The sequence below is a fragment of the Colletes gigas genome, unplaced genomic scaffold, assembly GCF_013123115.1.
Source record: "Colletes gigas isolate AHSC1104 unplaced genomic scaffold, ASM1312311v1 Colletes_gigas_Sc00017, whole genome shotgun sequence".
Taxonomy (NCBI): Eukaryota; Metazoa; Arthropoda; class Insecta; order Hymenoptera; family Colletidae; genus Colletes; species Colletes gigas.
Window position 1 is genome coordinate 1,905,278 of NW_025106646.1, and position 22,887 is coordinate 1,928,164.

General features: G+C 36.7%; 1 protein-coding gene across 1 annotated transcript in view; it reads left to right on the forward strand.

Moving 5' to 3' along the window:
- Nucleotides 1-22,887, forward strand: part of LOC122400317 (protein stum) — a 35,692-nt gene that overhangs the window by 2,142 nt on the left and 10,663 nt on the right. Inside the window, exons 3-4 of the mRNA XM_043401711.1 lie at nucleotides 457-838; nucleotides 2,418-4,164. Coding sequence (XP_043257646.1) covers nucleotides 457-838; nucleotides 2,418-4,164 — 2,129 coding nt within the window. The remainder of the gene's footprint in view (nucleotides 1-456; nucleotides 839-2,417; nucleotides 4,165-22,887) is intronic.

The window sequence follows — 22,887 nt, forward strand, 5'->3', positions numbered from 1 at the left end:
CTAAAAAAAAAAATTCGATAATATTTCTCCAATCCATGGGAAATAAAATAAAAAATGGTTAAGTTGAAAGAGTTAAAATTAATTTTCAAACTTACCAAATTCATCATTCCTAAGCCCGGAAGAAGTATCGTACACAAATATTTTACAAATACTTTTGTCAGTTTCCACGTGTGAAAGTACACGGATAGTACAGAGACTAGGTTACCGAACATTCATCCTCAACGTATACATTCCCCCCTCCACAGTCGTTTCTTATCTCTGCTCTCAGCTTTTGCGAAACAAAGAGCATAGATCTGACTAAGCGTGATAGTGGGGGTTGGAAGGTTGGGGGTCGTAGGTACGCTCGAAAGCGAAGGAGCCTAATTCAGTTCTTCCGCGATTACCGTTTGGGGAAGCGACCGCGGGTTTTGAAAATCTTCCGCCTTCGGCCACAGACACGGTGCGTTCACGTTGCAGCTTCGGGGCCTCGAAAGGATGAGGCGGATCGACGACGGCCATGTTCCACGACCGCCTCCGTTCAGGGTGCTCGCGGCACCCGATGGGAATTATTTGGCACCCCCCACGATACCGCCGCCCCCGCCGCGTGCACCCGAGCCCTACAAGATCGCGCCATCCTCCACGTCCTCCTCTAGGGCCCACAGACGGTCCAGCTTCGTGATAATCGCGGACTCGAGGCCGGTGTCGCCTGAGTCGAGGAGCCCGTCGCCGACATTGGCCACCGGCAGAGTTTCGCCATTTCGAGGACGCGGATTCAAGGGACCGCCACCAAGATCGAGGTCGAGGCCACAGTCCCCGGAACACGCCGATGGACGGAAAAGAGGTCGAAACGATCGTCGAGGTAACCTTTTGTGTCAGTACTTTTCAAACTGGGGGGCGCACGATCCCTCAGAAACTTCCTAGATGCATAGAAAATAGTAATATGTCGGTCAACTTACTCTTGAGTCTTCCTCAGCTCCTTCTTGTTCTTTCAATATTTTTTTTTTGCAATACTAGGTCATTCCACGATTTTTTATCTCTGAATATTTCTCTGACGTTCCATTCTACTTTCAATACTTTTTTTGCAATACTAGGTCATTTCACAATTTTGTACTGTAACAAAATTTAAAACAATATTTTAAAATTGTAAATTCCTTTCCATTTCTTTGACAAGTTACATGTGTTGCTATAAGAAATGTTGTTCAACATTGTTGAAGAATTATAATACTTTAAAGTGTTCAGTGATATTTGTGAGTCTTACAAAATAATAGAATATTATTAAGGGGAGTATTTTAATATAAAATGCGTTTTTTTTTAACTTATTGGACTAAAATGCAAAAGTATTTCGATCATTACTGCAGTTTGAATTCCAAGAGTTCGATTATTAGAACTGCATGGAACGTTTTAATTAAAATAATTTTATTGAAATAGAAGGATATTAGATTTATTTATTTCAGCAAATTAAACATGGGAATCGAACCTTGTAGAAAAAAATATAAATTATTTTACTTAATTTCTGAGAGATTAAATATTTCATTTTTCAAAAATCAATAATTACTAAAATATTTTTCAATCAAAGGCGATAAGGGTGAAATATCCGTAGAATATTCGTTTGATTAATTTTCGAATCCAAACACGATGCGTTTATAAACATGGTTAGTGTGGTCGAAGTTATTGCTACATAAACTAATATTAGTTTCGCCGTAGAAGTGAATGTGGCAAGTAACCATAACGATAAAATTTAGTAATAGGGAAAAGCGAGATACGATCTCGCGACGAATGCGTTTTTACAAACATTTATAACGAAAAAATATCTAAACCGAAATTGTCGAGTCGTATATTTTGGAAATTCGAAGCTTGAAGAAACTGTCAGTTTTAACGTGAAACATAAACGATTCATTCTCAGAATTTCATTCTTAACACTTTTCGTTTTATCGAGAAATACGTAGAAAAAACTTCGAAAATCTTATACAATTTTATCGATGGTCTTCGAACAAAGTAAATAGAAATAATACATTTTTTCAAATATCTTCTCCATCTTAGCCACAAGTATATACATGTGGAGTGAATTATCAAATTTGATCCTTCATATTTTTCCTATTTTATTTCATAAAAAATCACCTTCCTTATATACATAGATAAATTTGCTTTACACGTGACAATACGTAAATATCTTTGTCTAATCTCTACGACAGTTAACGTGAAAAAGTTTGAAAAAGACTAAGGATAAGAGATATCAACAAAAACCTACTGTATATGGAATGAAAACCATTGTATTATTCTACAAGGCTCACAGATATCACCAATCGTATAAAATTATGACCAAGTGTTCGATCACTAGGTAAAGTTATCTTCTACACAAATGTTCAGTCCCCGTTTCTTACAATAATCGAGGTACTAAGGTACCAATACCTTCTCGCGCGTCCAACTGTGATTGTCAGTTTCAGTATCGCAGCAGAGCAGCCCAAGAAGAAGTCTCATACCGCAGCCAACTCGACAGCGCTCGACGTCCCTCAGCAAATCGAACGAGCGTCTTTCGTCGCCAAGAATCGGTCGCCGCGTGGACTCGCGAACCCGTTTGAACGTCACCGACTCGAGGAATCGCCTAAACGTGTCTGGGAACAGCAACAGCACCACGAACCTGGTCACACGTCGACAAACCACCAGGACACCCAGCAAACTCTCGCCTATCCAGGGTACTCCGACGAAGCCAGAAAAAACGCCGCAGTTCGTGCGGAGAGACAGGTCCAAGGAAGTGACGAGGTCGTCGACGACCAAGCTGCAAAAGGTCGCCGCGTCTCCGTCGAAAAATCTGAGGAACGCGAGGAGAGCGACCCAGGAGAAGACGACGTCGAGCAGAACGTCGAGCAAGGAATGCGTGACGTCTCCGTCGAAGATCCCCTTGAAGACGAACAAGATCGGCACGAATAACTTGAACCCGGCCAGGTTCATCACCATCTCCAATCAGCCTAACGAGAGGAGCAGAAAGGCGGGCGACAAGGGGTCCAAGGCGAACGAGTCCAATCAGACTGGCAAACAAACGGAAACGGGCTCGAAGGAGTCTCAGAACTCGTCGAGCTCGGATCGCGTGGGCAATTTGCACTTGATCGATCTGTTGAAACAATCTTCCGGCGCTACCGGCACGTCCAGCGTGGTGAACACGACGGCCACAACAGCCGTGCAGCCACTGCACATAGACGCGAACGCTGTTCCTTCGGAGAAAGATGCTTCAGAGAGAAGAAACCCATCCGAGAGGACGAAGAACAAGTCATCGGACCCTAACAGCAAATCTTCCAACCCTTCGAACGACGATTCGGTTGCTAGACAGGCGCAAAACGGTCAACCTGTCGGCGACGATCAGCGTTCGAACCAGGTCTCCAGGTCTAGCAAGCCTGGTAACAATTATGCTAGAACGAAGGGTGGAACGGACAGCAGGAACGATTCGCCCATCCCAGAGGCTGTTGGCGGCCATTCGAAGAACAGTAGCGTCGGTCAATCTGTGAAGAGCCTCAACAAAGCGAACGGAGCGGCGAACAACACCGGTTCGGCCACGCAGCAGCGTTCGAACAGGAACCAGACCGCGATCAACGATCAAAATGCGAAGAATTCCAAGTACAACGATCAAAAGTCTGAGGATCCGGCCGCGTTGCAATCCGTTTCGACGAGCAACTCGACGAGGACCAACGACGTGGAGGCGGCGAACGATTCCGTGAGGAATTCTGCGAGCACCGGCACGCAGAGATCGATGGCCAGTGCTACGACGAAACAGGAAGACGCGAAAACTGTTTCGAAATTGACCACAGAGTCGGAGACGAAGGTTCCCGCGAACGCTGCCACGGGGAACGTTGCGACGAACGCGGTCGTTGCCGATCAATCGACGACCGCCGCGAAGACGAACAACGTGTCCGCCATGATTGGTGCAGTGAACGGCTCGAAGAATGTGAACAGCGCCGAGGTGAAACCACGGCAAGTTAATCATGGAAGTGGTACGTCCTTGAAATCGTCCGCGGGTATGTCGGTCGATTCGATCGAAAGCGTGAGGTCCACTGACACCGGGGTGAGCGTGGACACTGTTAGGGGTGTGTCCTCGCCGAGGGAGAAGACGGGGATGCACGTGGTGAAACGACCGCAGGAAATCGAGACTCTCAGCGGGAACGTGGTGCACCTGGAACAGAACGGCGAGCCAGCGTGAGTATATATTTTTTTGTTCTAATAGGTTATTTAGGAGTCGATGGGACTATATTTATTGAGAAATGTCTCAGAAATTTTTTGGCGAAACAAATTTTGTCAAATCGTTCTGGAAAAAATATTTTTAGTTGTGGAGGTCAATTAAAATCATTTTTGGTCAACAGACATACCCTCGAAATCCCAACCATTTTCGAGAAAAAAATTCCTTACCGAAAATATAATTTTGGGCTAGAAATGTCACTCCAAAAATTCTTGCGTATATTTAAAACGTCATAACTTCTGAACGGATTGGACGATTTTAATATTTCAAACTGCGAACTACGCGTATTTTGGCCAAGAATAGGTGGAAATTCTGAAAATATCGGAAAAGTTATTCCTTGACCCCGCGAAATTAGAAAAACCTCATAAAAATGGTCCAATTTTCAAACGGCCATAACTCCTACAATAGTGAATATATTTCAATGAAACTTTTTTCTGAAGTAGAGCTCATGAGTACCTACAAAAAAGTATTAGACAACATTTCCGTACAATGCCAGCCAAATTTATTAAAAATCAAGAACTAATTTCTATGAAAAATCGACAGGGGTAGGTGGCTGAAATTTTTCGGCGAAAAACAAAAATTTTAAATCGTTCTAAAAAAATTATTTTTAGTTGCGGGGGTCAATTTCAATCATTTTTGGTGAATAAACATACCCCCGAAATCTTACGCACTTTCGAGAAAAAAATTCAGTAAGTGCAGAAATTTTTCGTCGATATTAAAAAATTTCAAATCGTTCCAAAAAAATTAGTTTTAGTTGCAGAGGTCAATTTCAATGATTTTTGGTGAATACATATACCTCCGAATTTCTTCGCACTTTCGCGAAAAAAATTCTTTATCGAAAATCTAATGTGAGGCTAGAAATGCTTCCCCAAAATTTTATTTCTATTTACGAAATACTTTTGTTGTTAAGTATAATAGAATAATTCTAACAATATTTTCTAGTATTTAGTAATTTTATTACGGATATAAAACCGTTTAATAATAATTTGACTATAATGTTCCCCAAACGGTCACCCATTCTTGTACTGGTCGTGGCCCAATGATGATTCCATTCAGTGATCGAACGTGGATCGTTGTTTTCAACCCGCACTGACCGTTGACGAGTTTCTTTTTGAATTTATTCAAACATAAACCATTATACTGTACGAATATGAGTGGGAGTAACAGTATATTTGGTCCGGAAATCATTCGATTACTAAAACAGAAAATCAATTTTTGCACAAACGCGTGCAATGAAGTACAACTCGAACATCAGTACAAGTAGAAATGGTGAATAATGAACAGACGCGCTAACCAAATCACACATTTTCGAATTCCATTATTTTGAAAGCGATTATAGGAATAAATTTACTGCGAAGGGGTTGCTTCACAGCAAAGGCACTCACTTAGCTATTCTGGACGTGTCAAATTCAGGCTATCGATAATATCGTATTTTATTCTAGTACCTAATTTATTTTAATATTGCATTTCATTTTAATACTTAATTTATTTTAATATTAAGCTGTGAGCATTGCCTAATTTTCTTTTTACCCCTAGGAATTCAATATTTGTCATCACTATAATAGATCATCTAACAAATTAAGTATTTTAAATCTTCTGTATTTTTTTGGATATTCTAACAACTCTGAAAATTTTTAAACGATCATTGTTGGAGGATATAGGTTAAAACCAAGATTAAAAAGCATTTGAATATTAATTTTAGTCCATATTAGCTAGAAATATGAAATCCAGATAAAATCAACAGCATTTCAGGTGTTTTAGGTTGTTTTATGCATCATGCGATTTTCCAAGCTCGCGAAGTCATATTTGCAAACGTCGCCAGATGTTTATCTACAAGGATTCACGCGCGGGGACTATTTATGTCGTCGGAAGTGACAATAAATCGCATTCGGGTTCGATTTAAATCCGTATTAAAGGACACACGATATACGTTCGCGCAAAACGACCGCGGCGGATCAGAAAATCGAATTATAAAGCGGGGAGGCCGCGACACGAAAGCAGAGCATCATTCTCAATTAAACGAATCACTTTCGCGATGAGTCGACCGCGCACCGAAAAGAATTGCCCGCTGCTTCCGGCCAGGAAAGTTATGAATCCGTGAAATTGCTTCTTTATGAAATCGTTCTCTTCGCCGTGCTTCGGGACCCATTTTTCGTCGAAATTACCCGTCCAGTTGTTTCATTAACAATTTCATGGCGGTGCGCCCCGAACGAACGAAGATGGAGTTTCGAACATTATTATCATGAAACGCACCATTTTATTCGGGGACTTCATATGCAAACAAAATCTCTTTGCGTTTGTGTATCGAAAATTTATATAGAAAAAGAATGTTTCTAAATGTAGTTTAGAACAAACAGAAGAAATCGTCTAGAACTTATATAATTACAAACAAAGATACGGTTTTGTTCAAAGAAGGACAAAATTCTTATCTAGATAAAAGTTTCGAATAACGAATAAAAGATAAACAACTTTTGAGAAAAGTTGCAGACTGAATTATAAAATTAAATTATATTTCATATTGGAGAAATGAGAGATTATTCGAACGATTGTCTGACCGAAAAAACGCAGCAAATAGATCGCTATAGGATGTTGCTATTCATCATCTATTATCCGAATAAAATTTTGCCTATCTCTGGTTTTAAACAGCCAGTGTATCGCCACGTTCGTGAATATCTTGCAACGTGGATCGCGAACGAGCTACATTACTGCGCAGTTATTCATTGTTACGTCCTCTAGCGCTTGGCCACCCTCATAATCCACCCCTGGCGGTCTGTGCTTCCCCTAACTGGGTATTAATTGTTATGCACAAAATTTAATGGAATGCAGGCCGAGGCGATTAGATAGAAATTATCGCGAAACGGTGACTGGACAAGAAGCGAATATTATTCCGTCGTTAAAAGTTTATCAAAGGAATTTACCCGAGTAGGAAGTTGCTATAAAATTAAATTCTTATAGGTGGGAACGTTTCTTTAAAAGACTTCTGAATATTCATGAGAGCATTAAACTTCGCGAGGAAAAATATTTTCATAGAATGAAAAATAAGAGAAACAGCACGATTTTACTTATTTTGGATGCTCGGGAGCCTATTTTTCTTTATTAATATACGAAAACAGATTGTAGAGAAAGTTTGTTTAACAACGTTCGACTCCTGTTTTCAAAGTCCCCTTGTAGATTTTAATTATTTAAGTAAAACATTTATGATGTAGATGTTTTACAAAATAAGCAGTGGCTAAATATAAATTATATTCATATTTGTTTTATGTGCATCGATAAATATAGAACTTTTGCTGGACTCGAACCGGAATCTTTTCGTAATGGCGGCCATCGTTGACACGGTACGCCATCTAGGTGCTTGATTTAAGCGAAAAAAATGCAGTTTGAATAAGTAACAAATAAGATTCCATTGAATATTTATTAAATGATACAAGATGAGAAGCTACTTAACATTCTCGTGTAAAATTAAATTTAGTTTAATATTTATTTAACAATATATCACAGAAATTGAAAAACTACAAAATCATTACCCATAGACTAATTTTAAAACATAAATATAAAGTTACATTAAAATTCATTTAGGCAAGAAACATTTTGTTTTAAATAGTTAGAACGTGTTTTAAAGCGTGCCTTTCCGGCGAACATATTTTTTTAGAAATTTTTCGCGTTCGCAACGCTTTCCCTCCTAAGTAAAAAATAAAGACGACGAACAGGAAGCCCGTCGTTGTACGCGTGCAATTAAATTGTTCTACAAGTTCGTGCTGCCGGGAACCATTTCCTACAAGTATCGTAGACAGGGTCGCGCGGAAAACTTGGCTCATCGCGTTAAGATCCAGAGTTCCTTCACCCCGGTTGGCTATAAAGCACAACCCTTGCTGGTGGTCGATGCAACCGAGCTGGGTTTATCGATCCCGCGGAGATTTACATCGACGGAGTTTCAGCGGCCTGGCTCAAGGGGATTGCTGGCCAGAATCTCGAATCGCCTCGTTATACGAGCGTCGCTAATTAACTCGAATCGGTAACGAAAAAAACGGAAGAACCGTAAAGAAAAAGAGAACGCTCGGTGCAGCGAAGCGGGCAGACCGTGTCCATCGTTCGCGCCGTCGAGTCCCTATTATTTTTCTTTATCCCTCTTCCACTCGATCCTTTGTTCGCGAACGGCGCGATAAAATCCACGGAGATCGCCAATGATTAAGAATAATTCTGCAAAGGCATATAACTGATCGTAAAATGGCGAGGAAGTGTCTAAAAAATCCGAAAACTTCCTTAGAAATTGACTTCTAAAAAGTAGTTATTTTACTGACAGTTTACCTTTTAATAAATCTAGGCCTAAAACTTTGTGAATGTATATTATGCAATATTTGGTGGTTTTTAAACTTAGAAGAAAAGAAGATCGTTAACCCTTTGCCCTACAATGATGAGGCTACTACACTCGTCATCAAGTCTCATACATTAAAATTATTTGGGATTACGTTGAGTGGTCAAAGGTTAATATATTGGAGGTTCTAAAATATCTGTAACTGTCGCTACAGGTGTGCAAAGGAACTCGAATTTCGTTCTACGCGTAATCTTTCGGCCAGCCCTTAGTTAATTCGAAATGGAATCACCAGCGCCTATCGCCAACTCTGAAAATAATCTCGTTGAATGTGCACGCGCGAGTAATCGGGCCCGGTAGCGCGAACAACTCCGTACGCGCGAGCAAATATTATCGCTTCTATTATTAGTCGTCGGTACGGTTGGCGAACGGGATTTCTTTAAAAACACGGTTGCACGTGCAGACCGTTTCCGGCCAGTGGAACGCAAACACCCGGTTCTCGCGATCGATTCGCTCGTTTCGCCGCGCGATTAAAATTCCGCCGTTAGACACCTGTCATGACAGTCGCTTCTTTCGCGGTTTTTGCCCCGACGACGATTTCGAATCCACCGGACACGGTCGTCGTTTCCCGTTTTCCGCGTCGAACGAGCACGGTACCGGATTCCTTTTTGCTCGCGGAAGCTGTCGAGATTCCTCGAGTTCTACGCAGGTAGCGGTGCACCGAGGAATCACGGATTTTCCAGTGACTAAACGCGATCAAAAGTATTAAGCATGTTTATATCGATTTATATTAACACTCTCAAGAGATAAAGATCAGAAAAATTATAGGATCGATTTGTTGAGGATTTTAGTTTCTAGTTTCCTTGTAATTTGTGGAGAGTCATAGGTCAGACTTGTACCAATCCAAAAAAACGAGATCTCATTCTTTTGTCGAATTTCGTATTTATGTTTTACATGTTTTCGTAACGAAATGAACGTATCTTAATTTTAAATGACATTAAAGTGCTAAATTAGATGTACACTTCTGGTAGAAAATAATTATGATTATGCGATTATCTGTAGAAAGATATCGATAAAATATTATTTTTTTATCATTTAGAACATTTTACTTTATTTTAACGAGGGTGTATACGGTTCATAAATTCACGTTATAAATTTGCTTATTCGATTTATATTTGTAGAGCACAAAACAAAATAAATAACTCTTCCCAGCATAGAATGTAAAAACAAAAATAAACTGGAGATATTTGTGTACCACGATTAATCGTATCGGTGTTGATCGAAAAATAAACATAGTCCAAATTTATTTAAAAGGGAACGTCGAGCTCATAGAGCTGCGGTATAGAAATAAATGATAAGAGCCACGTAGTAAATAATGAAAGGAATTAAATATCTGGATAGTCTTAAAATGTAAATTGGAAAAAATAAAAATTATGATAATTGAATTTATAGTCAATATATTTGTAGATTTTATTAAATTGCGGATCGTTGATAATATTATTTTACGAATACAGTTTGCGAGTGACAAAGTTTAAAAAAAACGTACCAAGGTAAATATTGTTTTGAAAATAAAAGTCCAAGCGAACGAAAATGAGAGAACAGTTATCTATAGATAAAATATCACCGTTTATTATATTTATTGAATAATAAAAAACATGTCTGTATTGGAAGATGAGGAATTTCACATCATTTACGTGTTTCGGTGTAAGTATGCGCCTGTTTTATTTCAGAAGGTGTTCGAAACGATCGCCGTTAATTTCCAATTGACTTTCTCCTGTACAAGTACTTAAGCAATCAATATTTATCATGAAATATTTATCACGATATTCCCACAATATCAGAAGACACGCGAGAACAGCCGTGCATGCATGTACCACAACCACTCCGGAACTCATCGAAAGTGTGAAACAAGCATCCATTCATCATGTTCGAAAGTGTATGAAAGTAACAGTAATCATCTTGAACATCTTCTGCAATTAGATATGTAAATATCCATACTGAAAAATGTACAGATTATGTACAGTTTCAATGCCATTTGAAGGTCAATATATCATACATGGTTAAATTTTGTTTTCCAAGAACTGCATTATTATTTTAATAAAAATATATTCCATTTTAAAATAAGTCGATGATCTCGAAGTCTCATAAAGATGACACTGGAAACAATTTTCACTTATCGAAATATTTGCTTCCTCCTTTTGTGACGCTTTTCCATATCTTCAAAACAAATTTTTATGTTTTAAAAGAAACACTATTATTATTGGAAAGAGAGTGTGATTATAGTTACAATCCCTGTGTGATAGGATAGAGTTTTCGAAACTATACGAAATGATCTCTAAAAAAATATGATTCCGGTTAACATTCTTTGGGGTAGTTGAATATTTTGAAAAACTTGTATATTTTTTCTACTCTGAAATAATAAAATATCTCAGGTGGTGTTTAATGGGTTAAGATACACTTCAATCCTAAATCAACCTCCATCTTCGAGAGCCTTACCGATGCACAATTATTTACACTTCAAAGTTCTGTGTGTGCTTAACGCTTTTGAAGACGCACGATGGTTGCAGAAGATTCTTGAACTAGGCGGAACCTCTTCTGCGAACGTGGTGCTCCACTTTTACCAACGTGCACGTATTTCACAGTGATTTCTGTCTGGTATAAAAATAGCACGACGACCCTCGAGTCGTCCTTAGCGGATACCTCTTTCGAGGCTTCAACCCTTGGACGAGAGGGGTGTGAATTGGAAGCGCAAGCGTAGGAAAGAATTAAAGTTAACCCTTGACTGACAGAAGGAATATCTGTGATACAGGCTAACCACCCTCCTTATTTTTATTGTCAATTGACGAATTTTCTTTTATCACGAACGACATGTGTTGGATATGTCAATTTGATAACATTAGATTTTTGTTGTCCTCCTTATTTTTGTTGTCAATTGGCGGATTTTCTTTTATCATAAACGACATGTGTTGGATATGTCAATTTGATAACATTAGATTTTTTATTATTATTTTGTATTTTGGAAGTTTTTAAAGACGCTTTAAATTTTTAAAAATACACCTTCTCAGTTTCTTTAATCTACCATTTAATGGGTTAAATCTTAAAAAGTGCAGATTAGATAACTATTGGAGCAGAATCTTTAAATATACTGCTATACTATACAGAGTGTTTGGCCACCTTTGGAAAAAATTTTAATGGGAGATTCTAGAAGTCAAGATAAGATGAAAATCAAGAATATAAATTTGTTGATTAAGGCTTTGTTAAAAAGTTATTAACGTTTAAAGTTCCATATTGACCGGTAAATTTTTCGAAGAACTTAAAAAAATTCAAATCATACTAAAAAAATTACAATTAGTTGCAGGGGTCAATTACAATCATTTTTGGTCAATAGACATACCCCCGAAATCCTACGCAGTTTCGAGAAAAAAATTCATTACCGAAAATTTCATGTCTGACCATACCATTGAGATGTTTCACTGAAATTTCAAGCAAATTTTTAAAACGTCATAACTTCTGAACGGATTGGCCGATTTTCATTTTCAAAAATGCAAACAACGCGTATTTTAGTGGAGAATATGTAGAAATTCCAAAAATATTGGAAAAGTTGTTCCTTAATCCCGTAAAGTTAGAAAAACCCCACAAAAATGGTCCAATTTTCAAACAGCCATAACTCCTGCAATAGTGAATATATTTTAATGAAACTTTTTTCTGAAGTAGAGCTCATGAGTACCTACAAAAAAGTATTAGACAACTTTTCTGTAAAGCGACAAACAAATTTATTAAAAATCAAAAACTAATTTCTATGAAAAATCGAAAGGGGGTGCTGAAATTTTGTGACGAAAAAAAAATTTTTAATCATTCTAAAAAAATTATTTTTAGTTACTGGGGTCGATTTCAATCATTTCTCTCTAGAATTTCTCGTTAAAATTTTTCCCAGGGGTGGTGAAACACCCTGTATAATTATTGAAGGATAGTTGCTCTACAAAATAATCATAAAGTTTACCATCTTTTCGACGTCCATAGCAGTGTGATCCCTTAAATATATCGAATGTATTTCGATAAAATGCACGTTGAAAAAATGGTAAAGTTTATGATTATTTTGTGGTACAAGTATCCTTCAATAATTATATAAAGCAGTATGCGATGCTCAAATAGTAATTTAGTCTGCACTTTTCAAGATTTAAATCGGGGAATTCGCATCGTTGCTGAAACAACAATTGTTATGGGACCACACTACCGTGTAATGATTTTTTATTCAGTAGTTTAATAAATGTAAAGGTATACGTAGACAGGTATTATTAAGTACTGTTGCGCTGTATCTGTTTTAAAATTCTAAGTAACGCAATATACATACAGTAGTTAATCACTTCAGCATGAGTATACGCAACGTGTACGAGGAAGCTTGGAACTGCATCTTGAAAAAGCAAAAAAAATACAATGGTTTCCACTCGATAGGTCGCGTGTCCATGAAAAAACAGAATAGCTTACAAAACTTTCTCTGATATTAGATTAGAAAGTATCAAATTAAAACGTTTCGCATCTCATTATTGATGTGTAAAAAAATAAATCTAAATGGACATTTCGACTTTTAACGGATTTTCAAAATGGTGACAGTGATTTATTTACAAGTGAAATTTGTACCACGAAAGTTGTAAAAATTTTCTAAGAACGAACTCTTTTGACTTTGAATATTTAATAAACAGAATCGCGTGTAAAATAATTGAGGACACACCATTTAAAACAAAAACATGTTAAAAGTAAGTAAGTCTATTTTTCGAAATTTTTATTATTGCATGTTCTTCTTTTCAAAGTACTCGTCAACTTTTAGTCCAAACATTTTTTTCTCAGATTAATATAAATGTCTAAAGAAGCAATCGTTAGGATGAAACCCTGTAAAGCGTTATTTATTATTATATTAACCCCGTGAATCATAAAATAAACACAGAAGGCAGCATAAATTATAATAATAGTTATATTCCTCGGATAGAGGATGAAGAGCCCTTTAAAATGAGTGTTGATTGCAGTCGATAGCGTAATTAGTTCTAGAGATATAACGATTTTTGTTTCAAGTCGATTGCGTGGCTAATTCCAGAAATATAAGGGTTCGAAGCGTTTGTTTACTTTTCATTGTTTACGTCGCGAGGTCATTGACCGCTCGTGCTGGTAGTAAATAGTAAATTCTTGGAAATACTACGACTTCCTGGTCACAACTCACGTGCAAGAGAGAGAGAGAGAGAGAGAGAGAGAGAGAGAGAGAGAGAGAGAGAGAGAGAGAGAGAGAGAGAGAGAGAGAGAGAGAGAGAGAGAGAGAGAGAGAGAGAGAGAGAGAGAGAGAGAAAGAGGTCCGATGCGTTAGACAGAGACAGAGATAGTTGAATTTTAAAAATTAACCCTTCATTTAAATTACAATATTTCCAAAATGGAAAGTCGAATCGATGTAAATCAAAAATCATTTCAAAGGGGAAGCTTCGCCACTTCCAGCAGTGGCTCAAATATGGATAAAACTCTAGTAATTTCGGAACTGTACGCTTCTAAAATTTTAGTATTTTTAATACGTGTTTCTAGACTATTGCAAAACGGCGAGATAGAGATAGTAGAATTTAAAAAATTATGTATTTCTTTAAACGACGATATCTCTGAACAGAAAAATCGAATCGACGCAATTACGGAGAAAACACGAAAACCTTCGGAACTGCTCGCGTGTGAAGTTTTAATACTTTCAATAAGCGTTACTGAACAATTTATTAAAATATTACATTCGATGGTCGAGTACTTGTGAGAAAGGTACAGTTTGAGCGTATCCCTCTGTCGGCGAATGTGGAAACTGTCGCCACGACTCTATCCATCGCATTAAACTCACATAAAGGGCACTTGTATAATCTGTACAATAATTCCATCATCCAGGGGTGGCAATATTTTATCACGAATATCAACTGTTTCAGTTGACATAAAAAATATAAACCTCAAACTTTTACATAGACGTAATTATACGTATGTCTCTATAGATTCGAAAATAAAATTTGCCCAATTTCGATGTGCATCCCCTGGAGTCTACCGTGACATAGGATCGTGGTGGTGGATAATCCGTGTGTAACCGAAAATCGACGTAGTGCTGCTACACGAATTGACCGGTGAGTCGTCGGGATCGCGTGCGGCCAAGGTCGAACCCCTGACCACCACTGTATTTCACTCAGCTGCCAGCCAACTTCTCGTTTCTTCGTGTTGTTCCTCCATCCGGCGTACCTGTTCCGCGTCGCATCGTCCGTTTGCATCGTCGTCCGGTGTCGGGATCGTTGAATTTTTACGGATCATCGCGATCGAGAGACGATGACGAAGGGTTGCGTGACGGGGTGGCCGGTCGGCGAGGTGCTCGGGATGAACTAGCCCTTCGTGTTTGGCCCAGTTTCGTGCGACATTGACGTCAAACTCGACGTTTATAAAACCGTTTACCCCCGCGGGGCTTTTATTTGTTGACGTTTTGCGGTTGGTGTGGCATTGTATCGCTGCACAGGCTCCCGTTACGTTCTCATGTAGTGTGTGGCGGTTTGGTATGGTGTTATGTAGAAGAGTGTCACGGAGAGATCGATTCGCGAAAAGTCGATGTCGTTACAGTAAGGCCTCGATTCGATGGATTACGAAATTAATGGACGGAATTTGAGGGCTGTATGTCGGTGAATCCCCAAGTTGTATGCCAATTTTGGTTCTCTACTGTGTTATTTTCAAATTGGATAATTTTCTGAAGATTTATGACGCAATCTAGCAATTAGTAGTGCCAATGTCTCGTCAGTTAATATCGAATAAACATGAAAAATGAGGAACTAAATGATTTTTCTTGCGAACAAAATAAATATATAATTGTTGAATTGTGTTCGAAAATGTAAAATTTTTGTATCTATTGCCATAACTTAAATATTGTCAGTAGTTCTAGTGTATAAAAATTGAATTTTTCAATAAAAGGTATTAATTATTTAAAAGTCGATGCTTTACCGTAGTGATACGTAAAAGTGTTATGGAAAATGTGCTCCACGATACCCTAAAGAGTCACGAGGCAAATGACATATTGAAATATACTTATTTGTCGCATTAAATACGAATAAGACCGTATGGACGAGTGAATATATATTTCCAAAATTGTTTTAATTTGAAAAATACGATAAAGCAAGGTAAACAAAAGCACAACACAAATAGTTTGAAAAGATACGTGTGCTTGTTGAAATTTCGTTGGACCACCGAGTTTAATTCTCGTTAATTTAGCAATGCCACGCGAAAGGGGAATACGATTTCATTTTAGAAAATAACTCTGATTATCGAAAGTCCTGAACATTAGTTACACGGTCTACATACCGTTCATCTCGAAATCTTGTAACCTTCGTCCAAAACATTTGTTGCTGTCACCATTAATAATGACAATATTTATGTTGATCGATTACAATTCTACTCCCTATAGTACTGTAACGACATAATGTGTATTACAGTACTAATGCAGTAGCACTACTATGTTATTGCGGCAATGATCAAAGTTGACGTAACATGACCACATTATTAAAAGTTAGGTAATGTTTTGCACTGATTTATTTCTTGCTGGATTTGCTTTTACATTGGTATAAATATTTCTTTAATAATGCAAAAGAGTAAAGAGGCGAAGAGCAATTTGGTTGACATTATCGTTCTAAAGAAATAGCAAACGACTGTGTGGAATGAAATATATAACAATAATTGAAGGCTGGTTGATTGAGAGAAAAGGATTGCGTGTGACTGTGCTATATATTAATGGTTATCGTAATTAAGAACGACCTAAGAACAACTTAATAACGACTTTGAATAAAGCAGCTGTAGTGGAAAGATTTACGGACTTACATACGTTCGCTGGAATTTGTATCTGAATTCGAGCGTTTAAAATACGAGTGAAACTTGAATTTATTTATTACTGTTTCGATTCTATATGAAAGTTTACGATTGAAATGAAACGGACTTTTTGTTCATCTTTAACGCGAGCGAGTTAAAGTTAGTTAAATTCACTTTATATTTAATTCAGTTTAAGTAAATGAAAAATGAAAAATTTTTTTCTGAATTTCATTATGACAATCCTTTCCAATCATAGTTCGTAGTTAATAATTCTAATTTCAATTGCTGCTCTCATATTTTTATTTATGTTTTTAAAATAGATACCATTTGATTTGATTTTTAACGTTGTGTTTTTATATACGTGTCTTTTTAATTTTTCGTTCACTTATGCTGAATACGACTGGAATTTGTGTCGAAAAGTTTCACAGTTCGTGGCAAGGCTGCGTAAAGAGTCCATTAACGTTTATAAATTATCAAACAATAAAAATCGAAACGACGCGAGTCTCGAGAACTCGCCACAGCCGTTTTGAAACGGAGTCGCGACGCGGCGTGGCGATAACACGCTGATAAGAACGTCACGGTATCCGCAACGTGACGTGGAGGCATTATGGTCTAAGTGTATATTTATAATTACCACCAATCAGGTGAAATGAATTGTAATGCGTCACATACCACCGTTGAATTTCCTTCCCTTCTGGCACCCCCCCCATTTTTTATGCCAACAGTTTTGAAAAATGACAAATAATGAAGAATATAGAAAACCTGGCAAAATCAAAGCTAGACATTGGGAATCATCGTTTGCAAAGTGGATAAAAAAAAAATAAGATTTGCATATAGTCAATATGACAAATTTATTGCAACTATTATCATAACGTTGCTGAATTTGCAGTATAATTATTGAGGAATATAGAGGAAGACTATCTACAAAACGTTTGTTTATTGTAACGAACAAAAGATTTGATTTTTGATCTTTGATGTTGAATTTGCTCCCCTTCTGGCCCCCCCCCCCATTTTTTATGTCAACAGTTTTGAAAAATGACAAATAATGAAGAATATAGAAAACCTGACAAAATCAAAGCTAGACAATGGGAATCATCGTTTGCAAAGTGGATCGAAGAAAAAAATAAGATTTGTGTATAGTCAATATGAAAAATTTATTGCAACTATTATCATAACGTTGCTGAATTTGCAGTATAATTATTGAGGAATATAGAGGAAGATTATCTACAAAATGTTTGTTTAATGTAACGAACAAACCGAACAAAAGATTTGATTCTTGATCCTTGATGTTGAATTTGCTCACCTTCTGGCCATTTTTTATGTCAACAGTTTTGAAAAATGACAAATAATGAAGAATATAGAAAATCTGACAAAATCAAAGATAAGCAATGGGAATCATTGTTTGCAAAGTGGATCGAAGAAAAAAATAAGATTTGTGTATAGTCAATATGAAAAATTTATTGCAACTATTATCATAACGGTGCTGAATTTGCGGTGTAATTGTTGAGGAATATAGAGGAAGATTATCTATAAATAATAAAGATTTGATTCTTTGCTCATAATTTATATACCTATAATAAGTGCAAGGTAATTTACATTTCGAATTTAATGGTGGAAACGTGAAAGAGTACAAGCTCGATTAAAAGTAATTGGATCGTCTTTATTTTTATTATCGCGCCCAGGGGCGTGTTGCACGTTTTATTAAACTCGTCTTTTGAAAGATTTTTTTTTCCGAAAACGAGCGAGGGTAAACATTTTTACGCGACACCGCAACGTCATCGATTATTACTTGCATTCGCAATGCCATTAAGTTTTAGCTCTTGTTTATGTTAATTAGCCCCGCTACCGCGTCAACCGGCGGTCACGTAACTTAAAATTAAGCGGCGTACACGTGATTTCGTTATATTTCTTTTCTATTGTGCCAGTGTATCGTAGCGAAAAGATACGAACCTTTTCGTGGGCAACGGGTGCAATTGCAAAATTACGTAAAGCTTATGCCGGAACAAAGCAATTTAAGGGAACATCGAGAGAATGGTCTGTTTCACAATATAATTTCAGCGTTTCCCTAGTTTCCTTTCTATTCGATGTCGAATCTCTATCTAATTACTACCCTAATTACTCTATCTGCGTTACTGTAATCCCAATGTCCTGGTTAAGCAAACAGTTAAAGGAGAAAGTACAACTGTTTCTGAAATTAGTGGAAATGCTAAAACCAACAACCGAACTCGTATCTACCATGGAAATCTTCGTAACATATTTTTCTATTAACTAGTAAATAAATTAAAGCAAATTAATCCGAAATTGTGAAAATATTACGTGCTGTCATTTCAGAGGAAAGTCCTTTCGTTTTCATTTACAAGCTTCAATGTTTTATCGATGTGAAGAGGGATTATGAATGGCAAATAAATATTAAGAATCAAAAAATTTCGAAAGAAAACGAGTTTTAAGATCTTCTGGTCACATGCCAATTATTAAAAATTATTGTTATATTATATGTGCATGGGGCATTTTTGTACTTAAACAATTAAATAGATTTTGAATAAAATGTTATATTTAAGTTCTATATTATCATCTTTAAATTTGATTAAATTTTTAACCAAATCAGTCCATAGATAATAGATTTTTTTATAGTCTTTTTCCAGTACAATTAAGTACACTTTATATTTTGAACAAGCATAATATATTCAACATTTTAATTACAAATTTAAATCCTTTCTTCGTTAAACTGGTAAAATTATTATATACACTGCTGATTTGCTATTTAAAAAAGATATTATGATAAATATAATCTAAAGAAAGCATTGTTTATTCAATATAAATATTTCGACCCCTAATTTGGATCATTTTCGAAATATATAAGTTCAAGAAAAACGTAACACTATTTAACCTCTTCAGGGACGAATTTTTTTTTTCTGGTCTATTTACTATTGACAGTAATTATAATTATAAAAAAAAAACAAAAACTAAACGTCCACATATGTGGCCAAGGGCGTGAAGAGGTTAATCCAGTTTCAAATATAAGTGAATGAAACTTATTATTATAGATTCGTAGGATGGCCAAAAATATTCGACACATATTTTTGATCGAAGAATATTGATTTAAAAAAGATTTAAATTGGCACATCTTGTCCTCGTTGGATGAAAATATTTTAAGCGCGACAAGATTGTAGCTCGTGAACCCTAGCAGCAGAAATTGTCATTTAATTAAACGCTATTGCTTAGTCGTTCCCTCGGGGCTATCAAGTGAAAGTAATAACAAGGTAATTGCGTCGCTAAAAGTTCCTTTACACTACGAGAGGGTTAACGACGCCCCGATTCTCGTAGCATGTGAACTTCTAACTGCATGATTTTGGCGGTTCGGTGGTATAATCATCGCGGAAATTGTAGCACGGCCGCGTTGTACGAACTTTCAGACAACTTTTAATGGTTTTGTTTAACGCGCTCGCGCCGGGGACGGGCCAACAATTGTGAACACGCGTTCCATCGCGCCAACCAGAAAGCAACTTTGCGTTAGGTGCACCGAAATATCGACAAATAGTTTCCACTTTTCCGTGGCTAGTTTCGGTATTTGCGTTAGAGAACCTTTCCCAGAGAAAAACGTTTGAAAATTTAAGGAATAACTAAAACAAAAGTGCACGTGCGTTTCTTCTGAAGAGCCTCGAACTACCTTAGATCGTCAAAATTTCGATAAAGAAAACTAATTTTATGCTCTCTGCATCGAATTTTTTTGGAAATATTTAATAATACGCCTGACATGCTCGAAACAATTATTAATCGTTTTATTTTCTCCGTGCATTTCTCTAGGTAAAAAACTTAAATTAGGTGTAAACGCTCTTAGGCTTCCGTAAGAATTAAATTAAATAGTTAAGTTTTTCTTGTCGAATATGTATAACGCATTGTTAGGAATTGATTTAATTACACGTGTTAAAGAGATTTGCTAAATATGGTTAGCTAATTTGTTTAATTGGTAGATGGTAGAGCTTACTACATAGAGAATATGGAAATTTATACGGGTGCGCGATCAGAGGAACCATATAAAATAGTATTCAACACAGAGCGTATAACTGCTCCGCTACACGGAACTTGAAGAAAGATAATGGTCAACTGGCTCACCAGGTGTAAAGACTGTTGAGAAAATTTCAAGTTTTCACAAATTGATGACAGCTGATACCATACGTAAGAATAAAAGACAAATATCACCCGAATTTTTGCAATGTTTGATTCTAAAGATACAATTTCGTTGTCAAGGTTTCATTGTAAAATTAATATTGATCGATAGATCTACAATTCTTGGAATAACATCACCATTTAGATAAATGCAATTTAACGTTTTATGTTTGTTCTGTTTATATAAAAATTTTTGAAATTCTAGATGACTATCATAAAGTTCAAGAAGAGTATTTTATTTGGTCAAAAGGAACATTTTCTCCGATTGGATTCGAGCAGTGAATAAATTCTCAAATAAGTTTATTTGTCTTATCTATACAAAAGAATCACTTCATTTTTCTCAAAAATGATAAAACAGTCGAGAATAAGAACTCCATTTTCTTAGCTTCGTTTCGTTATATTTTAATAGCTGGACTACCGTTCACGATTCACGATTTCCACGTTAGGTGGTCGCTTTGTAATTTACAAGGATCTGGAAAATCAGTGTTGTAAACGAGCTCGATGAAAATCGCTCGATACTGTAATTTCCATGGCACCACGTGATCGAGTGCAGTATATCAGCACGCGCAGGACACCGTTACACCACGTTTCGCATAATTCTCTGACCGCATAATAATATGTTTTCTGACGTCACAGTCCTGTGTCGGAGACACCGTTATCAATTGCTCGACTTTTACGACACCGTGAAGTTTTGTTATGTGATCGGTCATTGGACATAAAAGAAAGTGTTTCTATGGAAAGCGGGACGCGTATCAGCAGCGATCGTTGAAGGCTTTATGCAGTAGTCGTAGAATAAATTTGTGTTTTTTAATGGAGGGACGTGACCCCCAAGGGTGGAAATTTAACGTAGAAACGTCTGGATAGCTCAAACGTTTCTTTCTATTAATAAGATGTGATGAAATAGGCGTGACTATGTATGTTCCATCCTAAAAATTTAGTTGTATTTATTTGTTTCTATAGCAAAATTTTAATGCATGCATGTTATTAGTACCTATGGTTTCTAATAAAATTTTTAAAAAATTCTACAGCTGTCAAAATAATACATGTAGTCTACAATCTTCAAATATTCATTGTTTGAAATATTTTCACAATTATTCCCAACGTAATTCGTTGTTTTCTATTTTGAAAACATTTGTTAGAATATCAATGGACATTTGGCATTGAAGATCAAGCAGGTATCATTCTTCGTTTTGCAATGAGTCATTTAAGTTTTCTAATATTTATTTTATGAATTTTATTAAACATTAAAAATTAAAAATTTTATTAAAAATTCATAAAATAAATATTAGAAAACTTGAACGACTTCTTGTAAAACGAAGAATGATACCTACTTGATCTTCAATGTCAAATACTATGTCCATCGATATTCTAAAAAATGTTTTCAAAATAGAAAACAACGAATTAAAATAATCTGACGATTTTTAAATATATTTTTTTAAATTTTAGATATTTAGTAAAATAAATTGCAAATAAATTGGTTTAAATAGAATTTGGGCATCAACAGCATTTAACATCGATTATTTTTTGGTGCTAAATTGAAGATGAATGATGTCCACAGCAAAAATTATTATCTTTTGCATAACTATAGTGGAAGGTTCAATTTTATGGCAAATGATGTACAGTTTTCCTTCACACCTAGAGTCTTAACACACGAATACTCGTTTCATATCGATGCAATAAAATTTTCAAAATTCAATGTATTTTCGAGGTAAGCATTCGAGTTTCTCGGTGCATTTTCTTCTCGCAAATGGCACAGAGATATCGAACGATTATTCCGGCGATGCGAAACACGCGCACCGAAGGAGAGAGTTCTTATACGAAACGACGTGTGCACGCACATTTTGCAAAGGGGTAGTCGAAGTGGTCGCGAGTCGAAGTAAACGCAATTAAAACTTTTGTACCATCGAAGTTCCACGTCTTCGTCCTACAGAAATCCTGGTAACGACCAGGTTTATTGGTTTACCGAGTTTTGAAAGTGGCTCGTTGACTTTAACGCGTAAACTTTTAACAGTGAAATTTTCTTGCATTAGGAGTTATTGAAATCGGCCGGAATATTATTCAAGAATGGTACCGTTTCGCCGTGAGAACGTAAATTTTCCTCGGTGGAAGAATCTTCTTCCTCGAAAAGTATGCAGCGATTAAAGGGAGGAGAAAAAACAGTGCAAAATACGATTCTTGCGCAAAGTACACGAAGTGCATAGTGTTCTGGCAGAGTATCGATTCGATACAAATTCCGTTCAACGATTCAACGGTATTAACGTCGAGCGAAACGAAGATACGAGGACAAAATGTGGACAGCACGAACACAAAATACGGGGGGAGGGCAACAGGATCACAATAAATAAAACCGCCATCGTTGTTGTGG